The sequence below is a fragment of the Podarcis vaucheri genome, assembly GCF_965113315.1.
Source record: "Podarcis vaucheri genome assembly, chromosome: 8".
In the NCBI taxonomy this organism is placed as follows: Eukaryota; Metazoa; Chordata; class Lepidosauria; order Squamata; family Lacertidae; genus Podarcis; species Podarcis vaucheri.
The window spans coordinates 84,211,938-84,237,519 of NC_138766.1; the positions used below are offsets into that span (position 1 = coordinate 84,211,938).

The 25,582-nt window shown below is 45.8% G+C and overlaps 1 protein-coding gene across 1 annotated transcript in view; it reads left to right on the forward strand.

Annotated features, from left to right (window-relative positions):
* TG (thyroglobulin) overlaps window positions 1–25,582 on the forward strand; it is a 173,349-nt gene that overhangs the window by 12,108 nt on the left and 135,659 nt on the right. The window contains exons 9-19 of the mRNA XM_082236144.1: window positions 419–1,465; window positions 2,763–3,350; window positions 6,902–7,141; window positions 8,996–9,133; window positions 10,885–10,962; window positions 12,376–12,488; window positions 13,592–13,703; window positions 14,843–15,043; window positions 16,733–16,936; window positions 20,292–20,446; window positions 23,588–23,744. Of these exons, the coding sequence (XP_082092270.1) occupies window positions 419–1,465; window positions 2,763–3,350; window positions 6,902–7,141; window positions 8,996–9,133; window positions 10,885–10,962; window positions 12,376–12,488; window positions 13,592–13,703; window positions 14,843–15,043; window positions 16,733–16,936; window positions 20,292–20,446; window positions 23,588–23,744 (3,033 nt within the window). The remainder of the gene's footprint in view (window positions 1–418; window positions 1,466–2,762; window positions 3,351–6,901; window positions 7,142–8,995; window positions 9,134–10,884; window positions 10,963–12,375; window positions 12,489–13,591; window positions 13,704–14,842; window positions 15,044–16,732; window positions 16,937–20,291; window positions 20,447–23,587; window positions 23,745–25,582) is intronic.

A 25,582-nucleotide genomic window follows, 5' to 3' on the forward strand; every position in this document is an offset into this window, starting at 1 on the left:
ATAGAAGCCCTTTCGGACGTTTGGGTTCCAAAGAACGTTCGCAAACGAACACTCACTTCCAGGTTTGCGGCATTCAGGAGCCAAAACATCCAAGTACCAAGGCGTTCAGGTACCAAGGTATGACTGTACTTCACACACACACACACACACACACACACTTTTCAAGTTTACACATTTCAGAGGTCCGTACTTAACCTGAAACTGTTCTTAACCTGAAGCACCACTTTAGCTAATGGAGCTTCCTGCTGCCGCTGCACCGCTGGAGCCTGATTTCTGTTCTCATCCTGAAGCAAAGTTCTTAACCTAAAGCACTATTTCTGGGTTAGCGGAGTCTGTAACCTGAAGTGTATGTAACCTGAAGCGTATGTAACCCGAGGTACCACTGTATTACATCTGCAGCATCTTTTCCTTTGTCTAGGCAAGGAACTTACCTGTGTCTCTGAGAGACGGCGAGCTCTCTCCAGGTTGTTTTATGGCCCCATCGGACGCTTTGGCCAGGACTATTTATTCTCCTCCACTCAAGAGCCGCAGCAGATAGCCAAGTCCTCAGGATCTTGCCCTCCATCATTCAAGGAGCTGTTTGTGGATTCTGGCCTGCTGTCTTCCATCATAGACAAACCAAGCGATTCTCAGCTGCTCGCCCTGGAATCCACCATCAGCGACGCTATCGGAGGGATGTTTCCTTCAAGAGATCTTGCTCGTATCGCCCTCCGCTTCACCAGCAACCCCAAGCGGTTCCAAGAAAACCTGTTTGGTGGGAAGTTCTTGAAGAACGTGGTCCAGTTCAACTTCACAGGAGCCCTTGGCCCCAATGGCAAATTTAATTTGGACCAGTATTTCCGGCAGAGAGGGGTGAGCGGTGGATTCAGTGAACTGGCTCGACGACTTTCTCTGGAAATCCCACCAGAGAGGTTCAATCTGAGCCAGCCTGTCGTAGACAGTTTTGGCTGCACTGTCAATTTGCAGGACAACCAGAATTCCGTCAGATCTCTAGCTTCCCTCCTTGAAGCCCCAGAGTTCTTCGTATTTTTGCAACACGTGGTTTCGGTCCCCGAGAGCATTGCCGAAGATTTGGGTGACGTCGTGAGGATTGCGCTGAGATCCAAAGACTGCGCAGAGGAAGGCAACAATTTGTTTGTCCCGGTTTGCACAGAAGCAGGGAACTACGAAGAAGTGCAGTGCTATGCGGGTGCTTGCTGGTGTGTGGACTCACGTGGCAAAGAGATCCTGGGATCCAGAGTCCGTGGCTCACGCCCAAGGTGCCCCACCCTATGCGAAAAGCAGAGGGAAGACCTCCAACGCTTGCAAAGACTCCAGCCGGCTGGTTCTGAGCTGTTTGTTCCTTCATGTACCCAGGAAGGGAAATTCCTGCCGGTTCAGTGCCATGGAAGAAATTGTGTCTGCTTCGATTCTGAAGGCAGGACTATTCCCGGAAAAGGTGCAACTGCTGAACAGCCCTTGCAGTGTAAGTTCCCTATCTTGTATTTCCACATGTGTACATGCTCTGATTTTTCTTTTGCTAAAAGACTCTTGTGTTTTTAGTTTTTAAAGCCCGTCTCTTGCGGCAGTCTAACTGCAGCATTTTGCTCCAGCTGCTGCTTCTGGACCCATGCCCAAGGGATGCCCCACACAGAGCAAATTGCAGTAGTCAGGTCTTGAGCTTACCAGTGCTGAAATCCCTCTGGCTGAGTTCCAGCCCTTCTTCTGTGAAGCAGATTCATATTTGGATAAAATCATGTCTATCAAATGACTGAATAAATCTTAAAGGGACCCCTGACCATTAGGTCCAGTTATGACCGACTCTGGGGTTGCGGCGCTCATCTCGCTTTATTGGCCGAGGAAGCTGGCGTACAGCTTCACGTGGCCAGCATGACTAAGCCGCTTCTGGCGAACCAGAGCAGCATACGGAAATGTCGTTTACCTTCCCACCGGAGCGGTACCTATTTATCTACTTGCACTTTGCCGTGCTTTCGAACTGCTAGGTTGGCAGGAGCAGGGACCGAACAACGGGAGCTCATCCCGTCGCGGGAATTCAAACTGCTGACCTTCTGATCAGCAAGTCCTAGGCTCTGTGGTTTGACCCACAGCGCCACCCGCGTCCCGAATAAATCTTAGCTGAGCATTAATATATTAGACAGTCTCTTAGATCTGCAGAAAAATAGAGCCAATTGTTCTGTAGGGGGAAATACAGGTTTTGTAGGATGACACACATGAAGAGCAGAGTAGGAGCCATGTGTGAGAGAAGAAGCAATCCTCTTTTTAACATAATATCTGTCACACCATCTTTATTTCCTGTCTGCTCCCCAGTTAATCAGGCATACCTTTTAATGATATTTTTTACCTCATGAATTTTTATTTTCTTGTTTTATTTGTTAGATTTATATACCATCGTTCCTCATAAGATCTCAGTGCGGTTCACAGAATAAAATACAGGATAAAAACATGAAAATAAGTTAAACAAAATAGCAAAACAGTACCCCACCCCTTCCCACAAACACATTTAAAATGCTGTAAAGGTAAAGGCCTGGTTGAAGGCCTGGTTGAACATTTTTGCCTGGCACCTAAAATATATATAATAAAGGCATCTGGCAAACCTCCCTGGGGAGAGCATTCCACAAACTGGGAGCCACCACAGAGAAGGCCCTTTCTCGTGTTGCTACCCTCTGGAAATAATCTGACCAATGACACAACTGAATGTTGCAATGCTACCTTCAACTCTTTATTGTGTGCTTATCAGGCCGTGTTGCCTTTGCCTCCTGTAGGTCCAAGTGACTGCCAGCTAGCAGGCGGTCAGGCTTTCCTGAGAACTGTGCAGCAACTTCTGCTGGAACCTTCATCCCTGCCTAAGCTGTCCAGCGTCTACATCCCACAGTGCGGTCTCGATGGTCGGTGGAGGCAGGTCCAATGCAATGGCCCCCCGGAACAGACTTTTGAGTGGTATCAAAGGTGGATCAGCCAGAATAATAATGGCAGGGCTCTTCCTTTCGATGACTTGGTGGGCATCCTGCTCAACTATAAAGAGAGATCTCAGCAAAGCTTTGAAGACTTCGTCAAAATCCTTTACAGTGCCGGCCACCAGAAGGTCTTTCCAGAGTTTGCCAAATTTCCTTCCTTTGATGAAGTTCCTCAAGAAGTGCTGGAAGGCAAGACCACAGGAGGTGCATCACAGAATGTCTTGCTGGAGCCGTTCACGTTCTGGCAGCTCCTTCAGGGACACCTCACTCAGTACCCAGGATCTTTCACCGATTTCAGCACCCCGCTAGGACACTTTGACCTTCGCAATTGCTGGTGCGCTGATGAAAGGGGGCAAATGCAAGGAAAGGAAGCTGATGTGAACAAGATCCCGGACTGTAAGTAACTCACCCTAGTCATTAGACCTTGTGCTTAAATTGTACTATAAATGTTCATGCCAACTTTGGCCAACTTGAGGATTTGGAACAGGGCCAGATTTAGGCTTGACGAGGCTCTAAGCTACTGAAGGTAATGGGGCCCTTTATATGTCCAGCTGTCCTTTGTCAACAACAACTTGTTGCTGTTTTTGTGTTGAATATATGCAATATGGTAATTTATGGACCTAATAGGTATCTAAAGCCATTTGCTCATAACAAAATATGCATTTTATCAAAGTAATTATTGAACTGAAATACAATTAAGGAAAAGTATATTAATAGTGAATTTTATTTTGGGTGGGGGGCAAGACAGTGAAGCCCTAAGCTATAGCTTGTTTAGTTTATATGTAAATCTGGCACCCATTAGGCTCAGCCAGGACAGCCATGATGGGACTTGTAGTCCCAAACAGCCAGAGGACACCAGTTTGGTGAAGACTGTGATCCAGACCAAATCTGGACTGGGCGAAACATCTACAGTGGTACCTCGGTTTTCAAACGTCTCTGTTGACTAACGTTTTGGTTTTTGAACGCCATAAACACGGAAGTAAAAGCTTCTGTTTTCGAACACGCCTCGGAAGTTAAACATGCCACGTGGTTTCTGCTTAGCACAAGATCCTGAGGCCTAGCTATTGAGTTTTCGGTTTTCGAACCCACTGTACTCTATATTTTGGAGAGTTTCTTGTTTCTTATGTATTTGGACACCTCTTAAGATATGGTAACCAAATTAGCGTGATGGCTCCTGAGATCAAGGATCAGGTTTCCGTCTGTATTTAGATTTGGTTGGGTGCCACTTTGAATTGAGGTTGTGCATGGAGCCTTTCAGAACTGTGCTGATTTTTTAGGTTTCTTAGAATTCCTGAGCAGGACCAAGTATGAGGCTGCTGGTCCGTAATACGGTGAACAGCGATTTTGCTGAAGTGGAATGCTTTTCAACAAGGCGGTATTGCATTTTATGAATTGGGTGCCTGGACTCGGAGGAAGACATTGGATGACCTAAGTTGCTGAGAGGGCTCAGAGTAGTGGACATTGCAAAGGAATAAATACATGAACCTGACTCTGCAACTGCTGGAAATTGCTCGCAGGTTTTCAAACGTGCCTTCATATAATAAGGGCTGGGAATATAGCCTTGCATTGTTTTCAAAGAGGAAGGACCAAGGAGTGAACAAGGGAATCTCTTAGGAATCTCTTCCCTAGTCCTCTGGGGTGTGCTCTGACACAGGATATGTGACAGTTGTGTCTGCAGTGCTACATACCAGATTAATATAAAGTTTGTGGCAGTCTCTCATCTCCATGAGAACGCTAAGGATATATATCCAGACAGTGGAAACAGAAGGAAATGTAGGAATAAATGAGAATCTGAGGCCAAATACATTTCCCCTTTGTTCCATGAGTTCACTCTGATTGCTATTCCGTTCCTCCTAACCGGCAGTTTAACTAGGAGGATTTCTACAATTAATTCTGGACTGGTATATGAAGAGCCGTGGTGGATTAGTCCAGCCTCCCGCTTTCCTTTTCTATATATATACATTTTTGCATTAGTTTTACACAAAAGTTGTACACAACAAACGTAACATAATCAACATTAAAAAGGGGTTATTTCGAAACTTCAGGCCTCTTCCCTCCCCTCCATGGGTTCCAATTCTAAATTTTATTCTTGCACATTTTACTGTAATCTATCTGTCATATGGGACGCGGGTGGCACTGTGGGTTAAACCACAGAGCCTAGGGCTTGCCAATCAGAATGCCGGTGGTTCAAATTCCGCGATGGGGTGAGCTCCCGTTGCTCGGCCCCAGCTCCTGCCAACCTAGCAGTTCGAAAGCATGTCAAAGTGCAAGTAGATTAATAGGTACCGCTATGGCAGGAAGGTAAACAGCGTTTCCGTGCTCTGCTCAGGTTCGCCAGAAGCGGCTTAGTTATGCTGGCCACATGACCCAGAAGCTGTACGCCAGCTCCCTCGGCCAATAAAGCGAGATGAGCACGCAACCACAGAGTCGGCCACAACTGGACCTAATGTTCAGGGGTCCCTTTACCTTCATCATATAATCATAGTATCCAAAATTCATATTACTTTGCAAGTGTCATTGTATTCCTGCCAATGATTTCAGCTGTTTACAGTGGTCTCTCAAATATGTTAGAAAATTATTCCAGTCTTTAAAAATACTTGGTCTTCCTGATTTCTGATCTTTCCCATCAGTCTCACCATTTCTGCATATTCCACCAGCTTGGTCTGCCACTCTTCTCTGGTCGGTATTTCTTCTTCTTTCCATCTGTGGACAAGAAGCATTCTTGCTGCTGCTGTTGCATACATAAACAGTATTTTCTTTTCTTTTGGTAGTTCCGCACCTATAATGCCTAACGAAAATGCCTCTGTTTTCTTTTAAACAAAAGTTATCTTAAACATTTTTTTTCAACTCTTTATATTTCATTTCCCAGAAAGATTTTACCACTCCACATAGCCCCCATATATGGTAAAAAGCACCCTCTTTCCCTTTACATTTCCAACACACATTTGAACTCTTTCTATACATTTTTGCAATTTTATGAGGTGTCAAATACCAACAGTACATCATTTTCATATACAGTGGTACCACGGGTTAAGTACTTAATTCATTCCGGAGGTCCGTTCTTAACCTGAAACTGTTCTTAACCTGAAGCACCACTTTAGCTAATGGGGCCTCCCGCTGCCGCCACGCCGCCGGAACACAATTTCTGTTCTCATCCTGAAGCAAAGTTCTTAACCCGAGGTACTATTTCTGGGTCTGTAACCTGAAGCGTATGTAACCTGAAGCATCTGTAACCTGAGGTACCACTGTAATTTTCTTTCAATGAACAGCAGGCTGTAAACTTCAAATCCTCTTTCCGTAACTGTTCCCATGATGAAAATATGTTCCTGCTTTCCACGTTTATAGATAGCCCACTTGATGGCAGTTGCCTTCTCCTGCTCTCCTTCCCCAGCACTCATATACAGAGGGTTGCTGACCAGCTCTGAGGGCAGCTCATAGAGTTAGATTTAAAGTTAGGACTAGTGGCCATCTTTTTAAAATAATATTTTATTAAGGCTTTTCATAATACAGTGCAATATAAAACAAAATAGTCTGAACAAAAGCAAAAGTAGAAAGAGAAAGGAAAATGCAAAGTCCTCTCTCAAAGGTAGACCTTAACCCTTATCTCACACAGAGAGGGGTGGACCCTCCTAACTCTCACCTGAGAGCTTCCCTTTCTTCTCCTAGCTCCCCCCCCCAATTCTTCCCTTCGCTGCCTCCCGTGATTTGCATCGTGCTTCCATTGCGCTGAAATGAATGAGGTGGAATAACATGCTGACAACGTAAGTTACACAATGAATCATGTAAATAGCATAATTCAACCATGGCGGACAGCGAGGTGAATATTGTAATTTTCAGCGGAAAGCGAACTGCAGTGGAAGGGAGACAGCGTTGCGCGCAACATATACAGGGAGGAACGGAAACCAATGCCTTTTTACACCCGTAACAATACTTTCCCCTTCCGACAGGCCCCGGAGAGTGTGAAGCCACCAAGCGAGACGCCATGCAATTCGTTAGCAAAGTGGAGCAACTCATTAAGGACTCCAACAGCTCCCACTTTCCTTTTGGGCAGAGTTTTTTAGTAGCGAAAGGCATCACACTGACAGACGAAGAGCTCCTGAGCAATATTTCTCCATCGGCGAGCATCACGATTTCAGAAGGGCTGCTGACCGGAAGCGATTACGCCATTCGGCTGGCTGCGCAATCAAGTATGTTTGGAATCGGGGTGGGTGGGTGGGGAGAATGGTTTCTGTCGATCTGGTGAAACAGATGTTATTTTTGGTGGAGGGACCTCAACTTTTGTTGGCCAGGTGGACTCTTATGGGAGAGTTAGATAACCAATCAGGCCCTTGGGGGATCTTGAAGAAGCTGGTTCTGGTTTCCCATTTGCCAGGGGGTGGGGGAATAATGCAATAAAAGATGGCGCTCCATGGCATCTTAGGGAAGGGCTGGAAAAGACCTCTTTCTGAAACCCTGGAGAGCCATTGCCAGTTAATGAAGACAGCCAATGTGGTACCCTGTTGAGGGCTGTTATGTATGTATGTATAGATGACGAGTGAGACCTCGTTGAAACGTCGCACAGACACCCCGACTCTTACACGGGAAGACACCCGAAGACACCAAAACCTGCATTCCTGTACCCGTGAAAATCTACGAAAGCATATATATATATATGTATATATGGCATTTTCATCCCACCGTTTTCTCCATGGAGCCCAAGGTGGCATAAGCTCCTTGCCATTGCTCTGCTGAACATCAACCTCTCCCGAAACTGGGGGAAACAGCTACTGGGGCTAAAATACAATAGGAAATAGATATCCATGGCAAACTCCCACTTTTCCAGGCTTTCTCAGTTAGATAAATCAGTCTTTGCTACCAGTGTCCATTTTGTCTTGTTTTAGTTTTGTTTCAAATGTATCTGGGTTTTTAAAAACAAACAAAAACCCTGTTTTTTTGCCATTTTGATTGTACATCGCCTTGAGATGATGTTGTAGATGGCAATCAATAAATTACTGTTAACAATGTGTGAGGTAGCTGTTAAAGCATTGAGCCTAAGACCTGGGAGACTTGGGTTCAAATTCCCCACTTGGCCATTAAGCTTGCCAGGTCACCTTGGACAGTCATGGCCTCTCCAGCTAATGTACCTCACAACGGTATTGCGAAGATAAAATGAAGTGGAGAAGAACCATGCAGGTCACCTTGGAGAAAAGGTGTCATTTGACCTTGCAGGGAAGTCATGTCACAGATGCAATAGTAATAATAATAATAATAATAATAATAATAATAATAATAATAATAATTTATTTATATCCCGCCCTCCCCAGCCGAAGCTGGGCTCAGAGCGGCTAACAACAGTAAAAATAACACAGTTTACATAAAATCACAATCAGTTAATTGAAATACATTCTAAAATCAATTCAGAATCAAATTAATGGCAACCATTGGGCTAGAGTTCTATGAGGATTACAGAAGGAGGGGGTCAGACTGTGCCTTGGCCAAAGGTTTGGTGGAACAGCTCTGTCTTGCAGGCCCTGCGGAAAGATGTCAAGTCCTGCAGGGCCCTAGTCTCTTGTGACAGAGCGTTCCACCAGATCAAGGCCATGGCCAAAAAAGCCCTGACTCTGGTTGAGGCCAGCCTAACCTCTCTGTGTCCCGGGATCTCCAAGATGTCTTTGTTTGAAGACCGTAAGGTCCTCCGTGGGACATACCAGGAGAGGCGGTCCCGTAGGTACGAGGGTCCTAGGCCGTATAGGGCTTTAAAACCAGCTCCTTAAATCTGACCCTGTACTCCACCGGGAGCTAGTGCAGCTGGTATAGCACCGGGTGAATGTGATCCTATGGCGAGGACCCCGTAAGGAGTCTCGCCGCGGCATTCTGCACCCACTGGAGTTTCTGGGTCAGTCTCAAGGGCAGCCCCATGTAGAGTGAGTTACAATAATCAAGTCTGTCCAGTTGTCCACAGCTATTTATGAATCTGCAGGAAAGCAGCTTGCTTGTCTACCTCTCCATGCCGAATATACCTGCTGAGATCGTGTGCTTTTGTTCCTTGTTTTTCTTTGAAGCCTTGCGTTTCTATTGGAGGAGTTTCACCGCACCCCAGAATTCCTCAGGAGAGGCCGTGCGCTTGGGATTTCAGCCTTACATCCCCCAGTGCGATGGGCTGGGGAACTGGCTACCTGTCCAGTGTTATGACAGCTCAGGTGAGACAGAGGGCGAAAAAAGCCAGTTGGCAGCACTTAGGACAGCTGAGGAGTCCTAGGCCATGGTTAGCGCCTGTGGCCCCTCTTCGTTTACTGACCCTCAAAAGATTCTGTTGAAGAACCGTTTGAGGAGGGGGTTGGACAGGACTGGTGAGGGGTGTGATATAATGGGGGAGTCTTAAGACCTGGACATAGAAGCCTGGAGAGGTCTGCATTTGGCCCTTTCCCCCCTACCCTGGCTAACTTTTCTGTGGCTGGTATATCAGCTATTGTACACTTGTAAACGTTACCACCATTACTCTGCCCACTTTTCCCTCTGGCTCCACCAAAGGATGTGGGTGGCGCTGTGGTCTAAACCACTGAGTCCCTTGGGCTTGCCATTCGGAAGGTCAGTGGTTTGAATCTGTGTGACGAGGTGAGCTCCCGTTGCTCTGTCCCAGCTTCTGCCAACTTAGCAGTTTGAAAACACACCAGTGCGAGTAGATAAATAGGTACCACTGCGGCGGGAAGGTAAATGGTGTTTCCGCGCGCTCTGGGATTCATCATGGTGTCCTGTTGCACCAGAAGCAGTTTAGTCATGCTGCCCACATGACCCAGAAAGCTGTCTGTGGACAAACTCTGGCTCCCTTGGCCTGAAAGCGATATGAGCACCGCAAGCCCATAGTCGCCTTTGACTGGACTTAACCGTCCAGGGGTCCTTTACCTTTTTACCCTTACCTTTACCTTACCACCAGCATGCGGCCCCCAGAAGTTGCTCACAAAGCAATGTGGCCCTCAAGCTGGGGAAAAAAGATTCCCAGTTCCTGCTTTTAGAGACCAGGTCTTCTTGCAGATAATTTTTCACCACAAGGGAATGGAACCTGTAAAAGGTTGCCCCCTGGAACTTGCTCATAGCACTTGGGGAAGCGCAGAGTGCAAAACCAGCATTTCATTTCTTTGCAAATGTTGGTGAATCAGCACGTCCTTTGCAGGATTGACTTCCGCTGGTAGAGAGAGAAATGGAGACAAGCGGTGCCTTTGTAATATCAGTTCATCTATAAATACACAAGAATCACAAAACAGAGAAACCAGTAGGAGAACACTTCAATCTCCCAGGACATTCTATACAAGATCTTAAAGTAGCTGTTTTACTACAAAGGAATTTCAGAAATAGACTGGAAAGAGAAGCTTCTGAATTGCAACTCATTACCAAACTTAAAACCATGGAGAGACCTGGTCTGAACAAAGACATTGGATTCTTATCTCATTATACATGACTAAGCCACTTTTCACCTTTTCACCCCTTGCCTTTTCCTGTAAGACCTATTACAGTCGTTAAGAGTCGTCAACAGGCTCATCTCAGCTATCTGCCAATCTCCCATTCCCACCACCCTTCTGAGTAATACCCCTCCCCACCTTCTCTCTATATAGAAGGATCTGGCAACTTCTGTTTCAGTGTATCTGAAGAAGTGTGCATGCACACGAAAGCTCATACCAAGAACTAACTTAGTTGGTCTTTAAGGTGCTACTGGAAGGAATTTTTTTATTTTGACTATGCGAGACCAACACAGCTACCTATCTGTAACTATAAATACACAAGTTAGGAAAGGATGATTGTGGGCATAGTAACCAATTGAGACGATGCCGAGGGCTAGTTTGGTGCAATTTATTCCATTATTTCGAACCTGTTGTCCAATTCCATCCACTACAATTGAGTGTGCCAGGGTATCTGACTATCGCAGATATTAGATATATGTTTTGTTGCTTCTTAGGCCACTGCTGGTGTGTGGATGAGAGAGGACGCTATATATTGGATTCCCTGGTGACACGCTCAACACAGCTGCCCCAGTGTAAGTTGTATTCCTCTTTCAAAGCTTTGTCCTTGTCATAGAATCTTAGAATTGTAGGGATCCTAAGGAAGAAGAAGAAGAAGAAGAAGAAGAAGAAGAAGAAGAAGAAGAGGAAGAGGAGAAGTTTGGATTTGATATCCTGCTTTATCACTACCCGAAGGAGCCTCAAAGCGGCTAACATTCTCCTTTCCCTTCCTCCCCCACAACAAACACTCTGCGAGGTGAGTGGGGCTGAGAGACTTCAAAGAAGTGTGACTAGCCCAAGGTCACCCAGCAGCTGCATGTGGAGGAGCGGGGAAGCGAACCCGGTTCACCAGATTACGAATCCACCGCTCTTAACCACTACACCACACTGGCTCCAGGGTCATCTAGGCCAAACCCACTGCAAGGCAGGAATCTGTACCATATTTTTCAGTGTATAACACACCCTCGTGTACAAGCAGACCCCTATTTTTTTGGACCGCAACAAAAATTTATGGGGGTGGGGAAAATTGCCCAAAGTTGTTGAGCTTTTCCTGGGTGGGGTGTGTGTCATTGCAGCCAGTTGCACGCACGCCTCACGGCTGCCGTAACTACCACGACCAATTGCCGCAGCCACAGCCAATCAGCAGCAGCCTTTGCCACAGCAACCATTCACACGCCCAATCGCCACTGACAATCTCCTGCTGGCTGTGGCCACCAATACTTATTGGCCTGTTGCTAACCATGTATAAGACGCCCCACATAAATGGACCTTAGAAATTCCATTGGTGGCCATGAGCTGTACATGATACATGAGATGTACCATATTTTTTGCTCTATAAGACTCACTTTTTCCCTCCTAAAAAGTAAGGGGAAATGTGTGTGCGTCTTATGGAGTGAATGCAGGCTGCACAGCTATCCCAGAAGCCACAACAGCAAGAGGGATTGCTGCTTTCACTGCGTAGTGATCCCTCTTGTTGTTCTGGCTTCTGAGATTCAGAATATTTTTTTTCTTGTTTTCCTCCTCCAAAAACTAGGTGCGTCTTGTGGTCTGGTGCGTCTTATAGAGTGAAAAATACAGCATTTTGTAACTACTTCTTTGTTCTGAGAGTCAGTTTGTTCTGAGAGTCAGTGCAGATTCAGGGAGCATATTTCACACACACACACACACACACACACACACACACACACACACACACACACACCCTTTCCCTCTGGTTCTGTTGAAGTCATCAAAGTTACTCTAGGGATGGACTTGACTTCTTACTGCTTTCCCTTGTGTGTCTGAATTTGCAACTACTTGCTGTGGTAATACACTTGGCAGGATTGCATCCTTAGTTTTCAGTCCCTGCAGCTGTCATCCCATCTGCATGGGGAACAAGCGACTGATTATGCACGGTGATATTCTGACTGGAACTTTCATGACTGACCAAGACTTTTACTTTAATGCAGGTCAGACGCCATGTCAACGCTCCCAAGCAAATGCCTTACTCTCTGGCTGGAGACGGACTGGACTGACGTTTAATGTTACTTCAGCAGACCTGTTTGCTCCCTCCTGTACAGAGGCAAGTCCAGTAGTGCTGAAACCTTACGGATTTTTACTCTGGTTTATAGGAACTATCGGACTGCAATCGGAACCGTGCACATTTCCAATCTGAATTTTGGAAAACGTGCATTTCGTTTTTGGGTAGGGATGAAATAAATCCAGTTCTGGTGATTTGTGGGATGGAACACAGTGTCCCTCGCAATTGACCTCCCCCTTAGTAAATAGTGAAGTCAGGGATAAGTCACCCATTTTTACGAAGGACACAAATTCAATGAACTATTTAGGAGGCTCCTTCCTTCCTTCCTTCCTTCCTTCCTTCCTTCCTTCCTTCCTTCCTTCCTTCCTTCCTTCCTGTGCTGTTGGTGGTTGCTATTGGCAAGCTGTGTCAGTTTGCATTTCTTAGTGCAGAAAGTATTGATCTGATGTGTAGAGATCTTTCCACTTCTGGCTAATTCAAGAGGGTTTCGGAAGCTTCTCTGTGTGAAAGAAACAAGCAGAAAGTTCGTGATGTTTGGGTTATTCCTTCAGAGAAGCTGAGTACAGCTGGCGGAAACTGGTTCTCTTATCTCTTTCTGTCAAGGTCATGCTGACTATAAAAGTAAGGCCAGAAAGAGCCTAGGTTTCACTTTCTATTTCTCTTTTCCTTATGGCGTGGTGCTCTGTCCATTGATAGTGTTAAGGTTCAGACTTATTATAAGTTATTGTAAGTTTAAGTTAAGTCGGCTGCAACTGGATTTCTTATTGGACAGTGCCAATCCTGAATGTATTGGATTTGTGACCATGATGCTCATTTGTCTTCAGTAGCAGTAAAGCTCTGCTGGATGAAATATTGATTGCCTCTGGTCTATTTTTTTGGGAATCCTGCAACGTGTTTAGGTTTTTACTCCGCTAACAATACATTGGAATCTGCTCTGGGTCAATATTGAGTAGAATTCCATGACTAGCTGCCCATTTGAGGTTGACGAGAGAGCAGAATCCTATAGCGTAAGCAGAAGTCCTTGAGCAAAAAGGATAACTTTGTTAGATGCAACCCACCATTTCTCAGATAATGGTCCTTAGCTAAATAGCAGCCTTACAGAAGGCTTCTCGTTCTGCAACTATAACGCAGCTGCTTTCTTCTAGACTGGTGCCTATGCTGTGCTACAGAAGTCAGAAACCAGGGCCTGGTGTGTAGATCCAACATCTGGCGAAGCCTTTCAGCAGAGCGACGTTGACGCAAATGGCAGAGCTCACTGTAAGCGCCTTCCTTACCTTTCCTTCTGGTTTGGGGATGGACGAACCTGTCAATTTCAGTTTATTTGTGAAAATTCTTCAGCATCTCAGTGCACTTTTCTCATCAGTGTGTTAGGATTACTTTCTCCTAATATACATACAGGGTTTTTTTTTTCAGCTGGAACTCTCCGGAACTCAGTTCCGGCACCTCTCAGGTGGGTGCCAATTGCCATTCTAAGAGAAGGAGGGAGGCGTTCATGGGGAGTTCCACCACCTTTTTTACTAGAAAAATATCACTGTACAGTGGCACCTCGGGTTACAACCACTTTGGGTTACAAACTCCGCTAACCCAGAAGTAGTTGCTCCGTGTTGCGAACTTTGCTGCAGGATGACAACAGAAATCGTGCAGCGGCGGTGCTGCGGCAGCTGGAGACCCCATTAGCGAAAGCGCACCTCAGGTTAAGAACGGTTTCGGGTTAAGAACGGACCTCTGGATCATGCCCTTCCAGCCGTGACGAAACCCAGACCTCTGGTGTGACGTAAATCAGTGACTCAGACTTCAAAGCCTGAGCACACTATATCAGCAGAGCGTACTGCACAAACAGAAGTGGCGTGAGGCTTGTGGAAACATACTAACAAGCTGCGGATTTATTAAGCATAAATCATGACAAAGGAAACATGTCATCTCTTGTCTCCTCAGAGATAGTCAAAAGCAAAAGCTATACACAACGGAAGTTCCCAGCAAACTGCTGGAACGTAAACAGACATGTGACATGTAACAATCTCACACGTCTGCAACTTAAGGTGGAATAGAATTTTCCAACAGATGTGTACATGGTTTTTGTCAGCAATTCTACCTAATATAATGCATTTCTGTTTGTTATTTCCATTAACAGATGCATTTTTATCTCGTGAACTGCCCTGAGACTTGTGGGTAGAGGGTGGTATACAAATTTAATTAATGATAATGATAATATTTAGGTACACTGTCTGTCAAGGACCACCTAATTCCTTATATCCTTGCCCAATGATTGAGCTCTTTGGGGTGGTCACTGTTAGTGCTCCCCCCCTGAGCCCAGATGCATAACTCATCTTTGCCCATAGCCATGCATTTAGCCTTATAGAGCTCTTTTTCACCATCTCTCTTTTCCTCTTCGAAAGGCCCCAGTTACTGCAAGATGCTGGAGTCCAAGGCTCTCTTGCGGGAAATGGGTCGAGGTTACATCCCTCAGTGTGAAGGCAGCAGTGGGGGGTTCTCACCCGTGCAACGGACCGAAGACCAGGAAAGCAGCTGGTGTGTCTTTGAGAACGGAGAGGAGGTTCCTGGAACACGAATCAATGGAAAAAAGCTTTCATGTGAACGTGAGTGAACTGTAAATCCTGGACTGTTCCTAGGAAGTTGGGACACTTGGAGGGTCTGTAAATCTGTTGGGTTTTGGAAATGAGTTTATGGGTTCTCCTGCAATTAATCTGAAGCTTCGTTATTCTAACACCAAAAATCCAAATTTTGAAATCCTATTCAGTGGCCAGTTTTGACCAAGGTTTCACTTCCGTGACCTGTGTGAAATTCTTATTTTGTCTCATTCCCCACCCCCACCCCTTCCAGTGTGGAGAGCCAGTGTGGTGTAGTGGTTAAGAGCGGTGGACTTGTAATCTGGTGAACCGGGTTCGCGTCTCCTCTCCTCCACATGCAGCTGCTGGGTGACCTTGGGCTAGTCACACTTCTTTGAAGTCTCTCAGCCCCACTCACCTCACAGAGTGTTTGTTGTGGGGGAGGAAGGGAAAGGAGAATGTTAGCCACTTTGAGACTCCTTCAGGTAGTGATAAAACGGGATATCAAATCCAAACTCTTCTTCTTCCAGTTTACTCTGAGGAGAAAGCCAGCAACAAGGCAAAAGCCTGTTTGCAATTCTGGGTGTGACTTGAAGATGGGAACACGGGCTGTCAGCAGATGTAACAGCTGGGGTGGGAAAGAACAATAAACCCATCCTCTTTATCACAAGAGTCATCTTAAGATAGACGAGTAGTAACTGTGGAATGCCCATTGCGTCCAATGAGGTTTCCATTAAACTAATCAGTTCCGTATGAGGGAGATTCCCCCGATGGTCATTTTGCTCCGTGCATCTAGCCTAGTTAGGAAAATCCAGCATTTCCATGTTGCTGTACATGTTGGGGATTTTAACGCCACGTATCTTAGTACACACACCACCACCCACAACCCCACTCGCTGTGCACATTTGCCAGGAGAGGAAATTAAAGAAGTCTTGATCTACAGATGCAGGGAGAATGGGATGGAAAAATGATAAGGTGGCTGAGTAAACTGTACCACTGCAGCCTGCAAAAGGTTAGGTGGGAGAGAGCACGTTTCTGAATGCTCTCCCACGGATCCTTGCAAGATGAAAGCTAGCACAACAGGGAGACGTGTTCCTGATAAGCCATCTCATTCTTCTGCTACCTTTTTTTGTTTGTAAGGGATTATCTTCTCGTGTGGAAATGTTTCAAAAACGCTATCCCTGCAGGCCTAAATGATACAGGAATGTGCAAGAACTGGGAGCTGCTGTAAAAATTAGCAGGACTTTTTCTCTCTCGTACACAATTTTAGATTCTAAAGCACCCTGAAGTTAGGGTGAAGCATGGTTACTTTATCATCATAAGTGGTTTTTAAAAAAATAATAAATAATTGCTGTTTTCCATGGTTTTTTACTCTTTTATGCCATTTTTATTGTATCTTGTACATCACCTTGAGATTCGCATATGGAAGGCGATTAATCCATTTATGAAAACAATATCATTCTTGTTCATCTAGGCTATTTCTCATTAGCTCAGATCACAGTCCATGGTGTAATTTTTGGCCTTCGTCTGTTAATAAGATGGCGTAAGATTTGTCCTGTGCATAGTTAACATTGCGTGAACGCTTTTAGGAAATCTGATTGCATTTCTCTCAAAGTATGTTTGGTCTGAATTATCGCTAAGCTGCTTTTGCCACTCATGGCTTCGTAATTTGATTTGAGACAACTTGTGTGTAACTGTTGCTGACAATGTCCTTCCTAGGTCCTCGGTGCAACCTGCCTTTTGATGCCCCTTATGTCACCAACGGTGGCGTTTTCTGCGGTGTCTCCGACGATGCTCCGACAACTCAGAAATGCCAAGTGATTTGCTCTCCAGGCTTCCACAGTGTCAGAGAAAAGTTGCTGCTCTGTGATACGGAGACTGGCCTCTGGCTAGGAGATCCAGCCCATTCCCAGATCTGCCAGAGTAAGTGCAGAAGTTAAGAGTTTGCTGACTTGGCCGGAGGTTCTGCTGGGCTGTGGCTAGTAGAGAATTCAGCATGGCCATGAAAAAGCTAGATTTTAGTCCATTGGGTAGGGTTTATTTTGTAGCCTATGTCATGCTCCCATTCATTTTTGATTGTATTGAGGGGGTTTGTGGGAATCTGGAGCAGAGACCTGTCAGGAGTGACCGTGGTCCACTGGTACCAAGTCGTACGGGAAACAGCCTTACTAGAAAAGCTAAACAACAGACTGAAATGGACACGGGGACAAATAAAAGAGGACACCTAGGATGGGCACGCTCCCGAGAGTGGCGGGGTGTGGAGGATGTTAATTTCCGTTTGCCACTGAGCAGTGCTTTGGAGTCACAAGACTCTGTTTACATTCCAGAGACATTCCAGGCTGTTGGAAGTCTCACGGGAGACGGATGTGACGTACTGGTTTCCTGTTCCTTTGTTCCTTTGTTGTTCAGTTGCTCTCTGCTCTCACAGAGAGAGGATGTGTTTTTGGTCTGCATAGTTGGCAATAAAACTCTTTGCAATGTAGCCATAAATCTCATCACTTCCGTGTGCTGCTTTGATTCTCTGCTGAATGGGGGTTGTGCCTGGAGCCTTATCAGAGGATCAGGTCGTCAATCACGTTGGGGGACTCGGCTGGAGGAAGATGAGCTTTATCAGCTTGGTCAAACGGCGATCCCAACAGAGTGTGCTCTCCCAGGCACGGGATAGCTGCTCGGGTTCACGGAGTGGTGCACGCACCCTGCAGCCGGGGGTGGAGCGAGCCGCCCATGGCGGACATTCGGCGTGTCGCCTGCCTGCAACTCCCAAGCCTCCCCCAAGCTGTCAAAATGAAGGCAGAAGGGGGGAATGCTGCTGGCAAAGCTGAACAGTACCCCTTCCCCCGACGGCTCAGGGTAGGCTTGGGAGTCGCGGGCAGGCGGCATGCCAAATGTCACCCCCTAAGCAAAGAAACCCGAAATTATACAACTAACAATGCAATTTTCATTGTTTTCAAGTTGTTTTAAACTCCGGGAGTAAAACTTTCGAACCATATTTTTGGACTGAAGATTTTTCTATTTCAATGCAAGAGTCAGTTTTAATTCATCCAGCAGCTTCCACATGCATAATATTAACAATCACAACAGATTAGCCTCTATTGCTTAGAGTAACACTGAATTCAAGTCCCATTGATTTCTGTGGGTCTACTCTAAGTACGACTTAAAACTTGATCCAGTCCACTATCTTTTAAGAGCGCTCCCTTTGCTAATGTTTTAGAAGTCTACAGGAGCAGATGCAAGAGGAAGCTGTGTTGCTCCAGCCAGATTTTTGGATGTGACCCAATATCCTTAATTGTTCCCCCTGCATTTAGTACCTCCACCTTCCAAATGAACAACATTGTGGAAAATCAGAGGATTTAATAAGAGTCGCTTTGGTTCTGTAGCTACTCCTGAATTGCTGTGGGAGGGACAAATGATTAGCTTGTGGCCTCCAAAATTGCCAATTCCTAAAAACCTCAGCACCTCCGTCCTTAATGTGTTTGCCTGAAAGTAAGATCTAGTGACTTCAGTGAGATTTGCCTCCAAGCTTTGGACGAAATTGATGGAGGTGCTTACTCTGAGCTAAACAGATGAGCACCAGATGTTTGAACTTGGCAGCTACTGTCAGTTCACGTAATCTCCAGAATTTGGTGACTTCTGTATATAGATTTATTTTTATTTTTCTGCTGCTGCTGGAAGCAATTGGTCCGCCAGGTTTATTGCTATCCTTACTGCCTTCCCAGCCACTTGGCATTCTGAGTCACCCCCCCCCCCGCCCCTGGAAGAATAAAAGCAAATATTGGAGGGGGGGATTTTTTTGAATCTTGGCACACACCACTAACCCTTCTGGCTGCACGTGATGAACCATCTGGGCATGTCAACATTCTTGAATAGAGAGGAGTTGTGACCTGCATATAACAGCGGAAGACATGCATTTTGCATTTGCATATCAGGTTAAATGGACTTTCCCCTCCCATGCAGTTTATCTCCATTCACCTTTTGGCTGTGTTTGTAATGAATCTGCCTTTTAAACCTGTATGAGAACAAAACAGCCTAAGCTGATCTCTTTTATAGTTCTGTCCTCTGCATCTTTACTCAGAAGCAAGTCCCTCTGTGTCTAACAGGGCTTTTGCTAGGTGCAGTGGTACCTTGGTTCTAGAACTTAATCCATTCCGGGAGTCTGTTCGACTCCCGGAACCGTTCAAAAACCAAGGTGCGGCTTCTGATTGGCTGCAGGAACTCCCTGCACTCAAGTGGAAGCGGCGTTGGAAGTTCGGCTTCCGAAAAACGTTTGCAAACCGGAACACATACTTCTGGGTTTGCGGCATTTGGGAGATGATTTGTTTGGCAGCTAAGCCGTTCGATAACCAAGCTATGACCGTACTTAAAAGGACTTGGGATACAGGTTCATGTACAAATTAGCCCAAAATGTGCACAGACTAATGCACAGAGAACAACAACTACCAGGCTTTTAGAAGACATCTGAAGGCAGCCCTGTTTCGGGAAGCTTTTAATGTTTGATGTATTATAGTATTTTAATATTCTTTTGGAAGCCGCCCAGAGTGGCTGGGGAAGCCCAGCCAGATGGGCGGGGTATAAATAATAAATTATTATTATTATTATTATTATTATTATTATTATTATTATTATTATTATTAATTTAGATGCCTCTGGAGAAATTATGGGTTGGATCCAGCCAAGTCAATCTGTTAGCGCAAGGACTTCTGCTTGTGCAATGGGATTCCCTCTCCCTGCTATTCTTCTACAACCCCCAAATTGGTTCTGGGTCCCCCTCCTGACCCTCTGGAACATTTTGGGGCTGATGCTCATAGAGAGAGGAGCGAGAGGTGAAATTCCATAGCGCAGGTGGAAGTCCTTTTGGTAATAGGATGACGTCACGGGGTGTAACCCTCAGCTAGTGGGCAGCTGGATTCTTAGCACTAGGGATGAACGAATCCGTCAGTGCTGGTTTCTCGTTTTTTCCAGCCTAAAGTTCACTTCTCCACATTTCCACTTTAGTTTACACATTAGTCCTCCTGAAAATTAATCAGCTTTAGGGTGCAAATATCTTCTAAGGTGCACAGGTTTGCACGTGAAATGCCTTTGTTCCAGCATTAGATATGGATAATGAGAGAGAAGGTAGGTTTTGTCTTAGTCACCCGCTGCTAGTCCAGTCTGAATTCTTGGCTTCTCCCCCCAAAGCCCCCATTGATGAGGAGATTGAAAAATGTGTGTAAAATAATAATAGAGAGAACACGTGTCTGACTGTTTTGTATAACACTGGTTTCCTTTGTTCTTCTTCAAGGGCTCCAGCCGTTCCAGAGCGCTCAAACTCAAACCCACTTCCAACTCGTCTTGCCTCCTAAGAAGACCTGTGGTCCAGACTTTTCCAAGATGCTAGAGGCATTACAGATCTTTATTCTGGATGAGATGAAGGCCCGTGGTTTTTGTCATATTCAGGTATTCATACCGTCTTCTTCTTTGGTGATTACTCATAGCCGAGTCAGATGGTCTTCCATGAACATGATTTTAACAATGTGTCCGTAAGTGACTGTGGAGGCCAATTCTGGATCCACACGTCCTTCCACAGTAGGGACATAGGTTTCTAGACGGGAGTTGATCACCGTGAGGGTTTGCTTAGCGTGCCTTCCTCTTAGCACGTTTCTCCCTTGCGTCCTGAGTTTGAGTGTCTTCAAAGCCCATGACACCTTTGGTAAAGACTGTTCTCCAACTGGAGCACTCGCAGGCTAGTGTTTCCCAGTTGTTTATACTACTTTTTTTTTTAGTTTTGGCTTTGAGAGAGTCTTTAAACCTCTTTTGTTGACCACCAGCATTACACTTTCCATTTTTAAGTTAATAATTCATAGCAGCTTTCCAAGGCAATCCAAGGGTCTATTTTGATGCTATTTTTGTGTTATGTATGGATATTTCACCCCCTTTCTTTTTTCTGAATCTGTTGTATTTATTTAATTTATAAAGGTAAAGGGACCCCTGAACATTAGGTCCAGTCGTGACCGACTCTAGGGTTGTGGCGCTCATCTTGCTTTTTTGGCCAAGGAAGCCTGTGTACAGCTTCCGGGTCATGTGGCCAGCATGACTAAGCCGCTTCTGGCGAACCAGAGCAGCGCACGGAAACGCCGATTACCTTCCCGCCGGAGCGGTACCTATTTATCTACTTGCACTTTGACGTGCTTTCAACTGCTAGATTGGCAGGAGCAGGGACCGAGCAACGGGAGCTCACCCCGTCACAGGGATTCGAACCGCCGACCTTCTGATCGGCAAGTCCTAGGCTCTGTGGTTTAACCCACAGCGCCACCTGCTTCCCTATTGATACTTGATACACCGTCCTTAATTCAAGGATCACACACAAAATAAAAATCCAGGAATCACAAGGTGGCTTACAGCGCAAAAACACAAAAATGCATACAGTAACATAATAACAAGCAAAACAATCTCTTCTCCCTGCCCCCAGTTTAAAATGCCAATGCCGGGGGGTGGGGGTGGGGAGAGAGAAGAATACTTTTGCCTGGTGTCTAAATATATGTACTGAATATGCCAGGCCAGCCTCACTGGGGAGAACATTCTACAAACAGGGAGCCACCACCAAAAGGCCCATTCTTGTGTTGCTGTCCTCTGGGCCTCTCGTGGAGGAAGCACACAACTAAGGACTTTGGATAATAATTGCAGTGCCCGGGTCAGTTCATATGGGGAGAGGCGATTCTTAAGGATATTGCAGTCCTGAGCTGCTTAAGCTTTATAGGTCAAAACCAGCGCTTTGAATTGCATCTGGAAACCGATTGGCAGCCATTGCAGTCGGTCCAGGATTGAATTTTGCACAACAATGTTGCACAGATCCCTAGTATCCTAACTGTCCTAGGAGACTCCTAACAACTCTCAGCCCCCTTAGCAAACTGTGATTCCCATGGCTCTTTGAGGGATACCATGAATGTTAATGTGATATAATGGTGCTTTAAATAGGTGTGGATGTGAACGGGTCAGTGCACAAGTAAACTAATATCACCTTTCCCAATATCCAGTGAGGAAGTGACTCATCGTGTCTAATTTGGTCCTCAGCTAAACGCTACAAAGAACCAACCTTTGTCAAGTTTGGCAGTGGAACCAACTAACTTTTGGGGGCATTGTGAAATACATTTCCCCCTCTTCCTTTACATCTGCTGTTCCAGAACTTGGGATAATTAAGAAAACAAATGTGCACTGGAAAACCTAGCTCATTTGGGCAGCTTCAAAAAATGTAGAAGGATATATATTCCAGTGCGTTATGGTCATTATATTGAAGATTGCCAAGTCACATAGAAGGTTTTTCCACTTGGCCTGCCTTATTTTAGCATGTGCCTCGTTTAGCGCTTCAGAATTCATGGGGAAGGCTGGTAGGATTGTCATCTCACCCTGCTTTGGCTAAAACTGGTTCAGCATCCCATTCATTCCCTCCAGCTGCTTCCTCAACCATGCCCTCCAGATGTTTTAGACTACAACTCCCATCAGGTCCAACCAGCAAAGCCGTGAACAGTCTGCAAACTTGCAGGATAGCCTTTCACAACCTCTTGCTCTCCAAAGACAGACTGGAGAGACGGGCGGCTGGAGCCTGCCTACCTGGACTTCGCTCCGCCCCCCAGCCAGAAGCTGATTGGCTGAATGGGGAGGGGGCGGAGCGATGGCCAGCAAGCAAGGAGGGGTGTCACTCAGGCTCAGGAAGCCCATGCTGGGTCACAAACCCTGCCCATCACTTAGATGGATGAGCGGTAATTATTACATAAAGAGGGATTTGCTCTCCTGTGGTAGGAAGTTGCAAGAGCAGCTTGTTTACATGCTGCAGTGATAGAAAACACTGGAATTTTCTGGTGTTTTGTCATATAGCCTAGTTACCAGAAGGAACATGGGTGGCGCTGTGGGTTAAACCACAGAGCCTAGGACTTGCTGATCAGAAGCTTGGCGGTTCAAATCCCTGCGACGCGGTGAGCTCCCGTTGCTTGGTCCCTGCTCCTGCCAACCTAGCAGTTCGAAAGCACATCAAAGTGCAAGTAGATAAATAGGTACCGCTCCGGCGGGAAGGTAAACAGCATTTCTGTGCGCTGCTCTGGTTCGCCAGAAGTGGCTTAGTCATGCTGGCCACATGACTTGGAAGCTGTACACCAGCTCCCTCAGCCAATAAAGCGAGATGAGCGCCGCAACCCCAGAGTCGGCCACGACTGGACCTAATGTTCAGGGGTCCCTTTACCTTTACCTTTACCTAGTTTACCATATGCAATCAGAGCATAGTGGAAAGATACAGACTCCTCCAATAGGCAGCATAACCATAATATTGCATCAATTTCCCACAGAGCAACTACACGCCAACTGTTCTTCCTTCTTCCTCTGCTAAAAACCCACTGTCTTAAGTCTCTCTCTGCTTCAGTCTCTCTCTGTTCAAACTGTGACACACAGAGAAAAAGACCACTCAGAGCCATCAACCTCATTTGGTTAAGCCCTTCACCTCCCATCATTTGCTAGGTAGGCAAAACCACCATGATCTACCCATTTATAATACACCCAGCAGGTGGAAAAGTCATGCTTCAAAAAATTTGGCTTCTTCTTCTTCTTAAGGTAAATGCTTTTGAACACCTGGTATCTGTTCCTGTCTGCGATGCTTCTTCCGTGCTGGTCCAGTGCCTTGCTGCTGACCGTCTAGGAGTGAACATCACCTGGAGAGCTTTTCTTGAGGAAGTCCCAGCTGCTTCGCTTCCAGATTTGCACAACATTGGTGGGTTTAGCTGTTAATGTGTCCCGTTCTTCCAAAATGATTCCTGTCTCCCTATTCATAGACGTGTGCTAGAAATCTGCCAGGAAAATTGTGAGGTTGTTGATTGTTATTTTTTCAGTTTCTCCCTGGAACGAGTGGAATGTTGGGGGGAAAAAACCAACCCTGAAATTTGACACTGCAGAGGAAAATCTGGTTTAACTATCCACTTGGGACGGAATCGTGCTTAAATATGATCATCACTGAGGGTTTTCCTCCTCTGCTCTTTTCTAATCGGCCTTTAACAAAAATATATCTAGTTCCACATTCCCAGAGGCATAAGCTACTGGGATGGGAGTGGCAGCACTGGGAGGAGACCAACAGTAATAGCACCAGCACTTGTAGTGTATAACATGGGGAACTGGGCCATCAGTTGGTGGTCTGGTGCAACTGACAAAGTCACTGTAGACAATGCAGACCTAGAAGGACCCTATGGTCTTACCCAAGCAAAAGACTATCCATCCATTAAAAGTAATAGAATCACAGAAATGTAGAGTTGGAAGAGACCCCGAGGGTCATCCATTCCAGCTCCCTGAAATGCAGGAATCGGAAGTGTTATGCCTATCGGTGTGGTTGCTCGAGAGTGATCAGGCAAGATCCCTCACTGGTCTTTTCAAAGGCTTTACTATTGGTGCAAAAACATTTACAATGCAGAACGCCTCTATTCCATGTCTTGCTCATTCACTAGCAGAATCTGAGAGTGGGCGGTCCTTAAACTTTCCCCAGCAAAGTAGTCTCTTGACCCCCAGCCGATGCCTCCCCTCTCTGCGTGAAAGCCTATTGTGCAAGGAAGGCTTGGGTAAAGGGGGACCTCCCTCCTCCCTGCTTTGCTCAGGCAAGGTGTCCTGGCACTGCCTTGCATCCTCTGAGCCCTGCAGCTCTTCCCTAGAGGCATGGCTTCCTTCCTCCGCTGAGGAAGTGCTGCTTCCCATAATTATTGGAGGCCCTCTGTACTCCATCTGCCCTTCCCCCTCTTGCCTCTGAGCTGATGGCAGTTCCCTGACATAAAGGATCCATGACAGATGGCCATCTAATCTCTGCCTAAAGACCTCCAAGGATGGAGAGTCCTATTGCCTCCCGAAGGAGTCTGTTCAACTGTCAAAGAGCTCTTACCGTCAGAAAATTATTCCAGATATTTAGTCAGAATAACTTGGTTATGGTCTTACCCTTCAGAGCAAGAAAACAAGCTTGCTCCATCTTCCATGTGACAGCCCTTGAGATATTTGAAGATGAAGCCAGGCCATAATTTCCAAGTGTAGCTTCCTTCACACTAATGCTACTGCCTGGATTAGGTGCCAGACCCCATCAACAGCTCTGTCATTCTTTCCCCAGAAATTTTGCATGCATTCATTTTCCATTTTGGAATCTCCTGGACTTTGTATATCTGTCCTCCCCATTTTCTTAATGAGGACCAAATGCAAACATCTCCCAAAGCTGGCTTTGGGAGGAATGATTATGTGTAGTATCCAGTTCTGCTATCTATTTGTGTTTACATTTATGCATCTGGACTGGATTATGTGGGGAAGCAGCTATATGTGTATGTTTGTGTGTATCAAGTATATCCTATGTATCAAAGAGCAAGTGGTGTTTAGACACGTATTGAATGTTTGTTTTGGAAGTTCCTCTGGACCACCATGAGGACAATCTGAGTCTGTTCACTGCCTACACAAAGAGTTATTATCAAAATATCATAAACAGAAAATGAAGGAATAACAACCTTGGTATCCCATCTTTCCATATGGAGTAATGATTTCAAGGTGAACGGAACTCAACTGTTGATTAGACTTGTTTATCTTGTTTTC